Here is a 3,012-nt window from a genome sequence, read left to right on the forward strand (position 1 = left end):
GGCCCCCAGCTTTCCCGGCCTCAATCTTTCCCGTTTTGGGGGTTTTGCCGGGGAACCTCTCTTTGGCGGCCTTTTGTTTTTTTTTTTTCCGGGCCGGGCCCTTCCTTGGGCCGTCCCCGCCCCCGCCCGAGGGCCCCGCGGGGGTCCTCCCGTCCCCTGCCCCCCTCGGGGGAATTCCCCTTTTTTTGTTCGGTCTTTGGTCCCGGTCCCACCTTGGGGGGGGGCCCCCCCCCCCCCCCCCCTCCTCCCGCCGCTTCGCCTCAAACCCCGCCTCCCGACGCCCGCCCGCCCGCCCGTGTCGTCAGACCCTCTCGGAGGAGCTGACCAACTTTGAGCAGACGGAGGAGCACGAAGGGCTCCAGTCATGCGCCGAGGCCCTCGGCGACGCCAAGCTCCTCCGCCACAAGGACCCCGAAGTCAAGTGAGCGCCTCTCGCCGCCCGCTGCCCTGCGCCCCATCGCCCGCGCCCTGCCCCCGCCTCCGCTCGCAACCGACTCGCACGCGGCGCAGCGGCGGGAGGGCGCACGGGCGCGCAAGGGGCGGACACGGGCGAGGGCAGTGTGTGTGTACGTGGATCGCGCGACGGGGGTGGCGGCGTGAGTCCGATGGGGAGAGAGGGCCCGGCGGCTCCCCCAGAGCTGGCGCGTGCAGCGCCTCCCGCCGCCCGCCTCCCGCCTCCCGCCTCCCGCCTCGCCTGCGCACCGTCCTCAACCCGCGCGGCGGTGCGCCAGGCTGCTCACCGCGTGCTGCGTCTCGGACGTGCTGCGCATCTACGCCCCCGACACGCCGTACTCCCCCGACACGCTCAAGGCTCCTTCCCCCGCCCCCGCCCCCGCCCCCTCCGCCCTGCAGCCCCGCCCGCCGCCACTCGCCGCCGCCCTCGCCGCCGCCGCCGTCGAGAACTGCAGCCATGCCACGCTCCGGGGCTTCAGTTCACTCAGCTTTCCCCTCCCCGCCCCCGCCCCCCCTCCCCCCCCTCCCCCTCAGAACGTCTTTGAGGTGCTCATCCAGCAGCTCAACGGCGTGCGCGACCCGAAGAGCGGCTCCTTCTCCCGCTACTTCTACCTCCTCGAGCGGCTCGCCATGGTCCCCGCCCCCGCGCGGCTCCTCCACCTGCGGAGAGCGCGCCGCCCGACGCCGGCCCGCCCTCCTCGAGCGCAGGTCAAGTCCTTTGTGCTGATGATTGACCTCGAGTGCCAGGACCTCATCGAGTCCCTGTTCGAGGTCCTGTTCGACGTCACCTCCAAGGAGCACGGCGTGCGCGTCGAGGGCTTCCTCCTCGAGATCCTCGTCGGCATCATCGAGGACCTCGACGCGGTTCCGCCGCCGCCAGACACCGCCGAGCTGTGGCGGAGCGTCCCTTCACACCGCCTTTGGCCCGTGAGCCAGGTGCCGCAGCCGCTGCTAGACGTCGTGCTCGAGAAGGTGGTGCAGCCAGCAAAGGCAGAGACGCCGCGGCCTTGCGGCGCTGCCCGAGTCGAGCCGAGACTCAGCCGAGCTCCGCCGGGACAATAGGCGGAGAAGCCGGCGGCGTACGCGCTCGCGCGCCGCGTGCTGCAGCGCTGCTCGAACGAGCTCAACGCGCCGCTGCACCACTTCCTGCAGTCGTGCCTGCCCAACTCGACCCTCGAGCGCGTCGAGTCGGACGTGCGCGACGAGTGGCCTCACCTCGTCGTCGAGGCTCCCTCCGCCCGATCTCGGGACGCATCTCGAATCTCGGACACCTCTCGGACACCTCTCCATCTCGGCCCGCCCCCCTCCTCACGCCTCCGACGTGCCAGGTCGCGAGCGCGGCGCCCGACGTGGTCAAGTACGTCGTGCCGCAGCTGAGCGAGGTCGCGACCATGGAGGAGGAGGCGGTCCGGCTCAAGGCGACGCACCTGCTCGCAGACCTCTTCGAGTCGGGGCAGCGCGTGGAGCACGACTACCCCGCCCTCGTCACCGCCTTCAAAGGCCGGCTCAACGACGTGAGCGTCGAGGCGCGCGCCGCCCGCCGCCGCCAGCTCGCTCTCTCTGACACCCTCTCGCGTTTCCATCGCTTTCCGTCGCTCCCAACCCCTCTCGCCCTCTCGCCCCAGCCCCCCCTGCTCCACCTCCCACCCCCCTCTCTAGGTGCGCCGCGCCGCCGTCGTGCGCTGCGTCGCGCTCGTCCAAAAGTCGGCGCTGCTCTCCGACCAGCTGCTACCGGATCTCACGCAGCGGCTGTTCGACGGCGAGGACAAGGTGCGCGCCACCACCATCAAGGCGGTGTGCGGCGCGTGCACACTGCGCGTCGAGCCCTTCGCCGAACTGCTCAAGGACATCGGCGGACGCATCTTCGACCGGCGCCCCGCGGTGCGCTCGGCGGCGCGCGCGGGCGTGTGCGCCATCTACGCGCGCCAGATGGGGACCGAGTTCAAGGCCACCTCGCGGCGGAGCTGCGGGGCTCCTTCCGGCGTGGGACGGCGCCTCTTGACGCCTCGCATCCGTGGCTCACTATAGGCTGTCGCGGCGGAGGAGGTGTCCCCGCCGGAGGGCGTCGAGTGGGCGCCGGCGCGGCTGCTCCAGTGCTACGGCGCGGAGGCGGGCTCCGACCCCGCCTCGCGGCTCGAGCTCGAGGACTTGCTGCAGGACAAGCTGCTGCCGAGCTTCGCGGACGAGGCGGACGCCGAGGCGCTCCACGCGCGCGCTCTGACCGTCGCTCACGGCGAGCTCGCGCCGCTGCAGCGCAAGGCCTTCCTCTCGCTGCTGCGCGCCAAGCGGCTGTCGCAGGACCAGCTGCGCAAGTGGCTCGACCTGCACCGCGCCGTCAAGGAGAAGCGCGCGAGCGGCAGCGCCAAGGAGGAGATGGCGAGGGTGGCGGCCGCGTCGGCGGCAAATTTCCCCGAGCCCGCAAAGGCGACACGCCCGCTGCCTTCCCCGCCGCCCCTCTCCTCCTTGCCGCCGCTCACTCCGCCGATGCCTCCTCCCCTCCCCCCTCCCTTCCCCTCCTCACCTCCCTCTCTCCTGCCCTCCTGCCCCCCTCCCCCTCCC

General features: G+C 72.2%; 1 protein-coding gene across 1 annotated transcript in view; it reads left to right on the forward strand.

Moving 5' to 3' along the window:
- EMIHUDRAFT_458008 (hypothetical protein) overlaps positions 1 to 2,837 on the forward strand; it is a gene marked incomplete at both ends in the record, with an annotated part of 9,531 nt that extends 6,694 nt beyond the window's left edge. The window contains 9 exons of the mRNA XM_005775819.1: positions 306 to 421; positions 732 to 810; positions 988 to 1,086; positions 1,162 to 1,317; positions 1,390 to 1,443; positions 1,516 to 1,680; positions 1,782 to 1,979; positions 2,113 to 2,400; positions 2,482 to 2,837. Coding sequence (XP_005775876.1) covers positions 306 to 421; positions 732 to 810; positions 988 to 1,086; positions 1,162 to 1,317; positions 1,390 to 1,443; positions 1,516 to 1,680; positions 1,782 to 1,979; positions 2,113 to 2,400; positions 2,482 to 2,835 — 1,509 coding nt within the window. The remainder of the gene's footprint in view (positions 1 to 305; positions 422 to 731; positions 811 to 987; positions 1,087 to 1,161; positions 1,318 to 1,389; positions 1,444 to 1,515; positions 1,681 to 1,781; positions 1,980 to 2,112; positions 2,401 to 2,481) is intronic.
- Positions 2,838 to 3,012: the final 175 nt, after the last annotated feature.

The sequence above is a fragment of the Emiliania huxleyi genome (assembly GCF_000372725.1).
Source record: "Emiliania huxleyi CCMP1516 unplaced genomic scaffold EMIHUscaffold_292, whole genome shotgun sequence".
NCBI lineage: Eukaryota > Haptophyta > Isochrysidales > Noelaerhabdaceae > Emiliania > Emiliania huxleyi.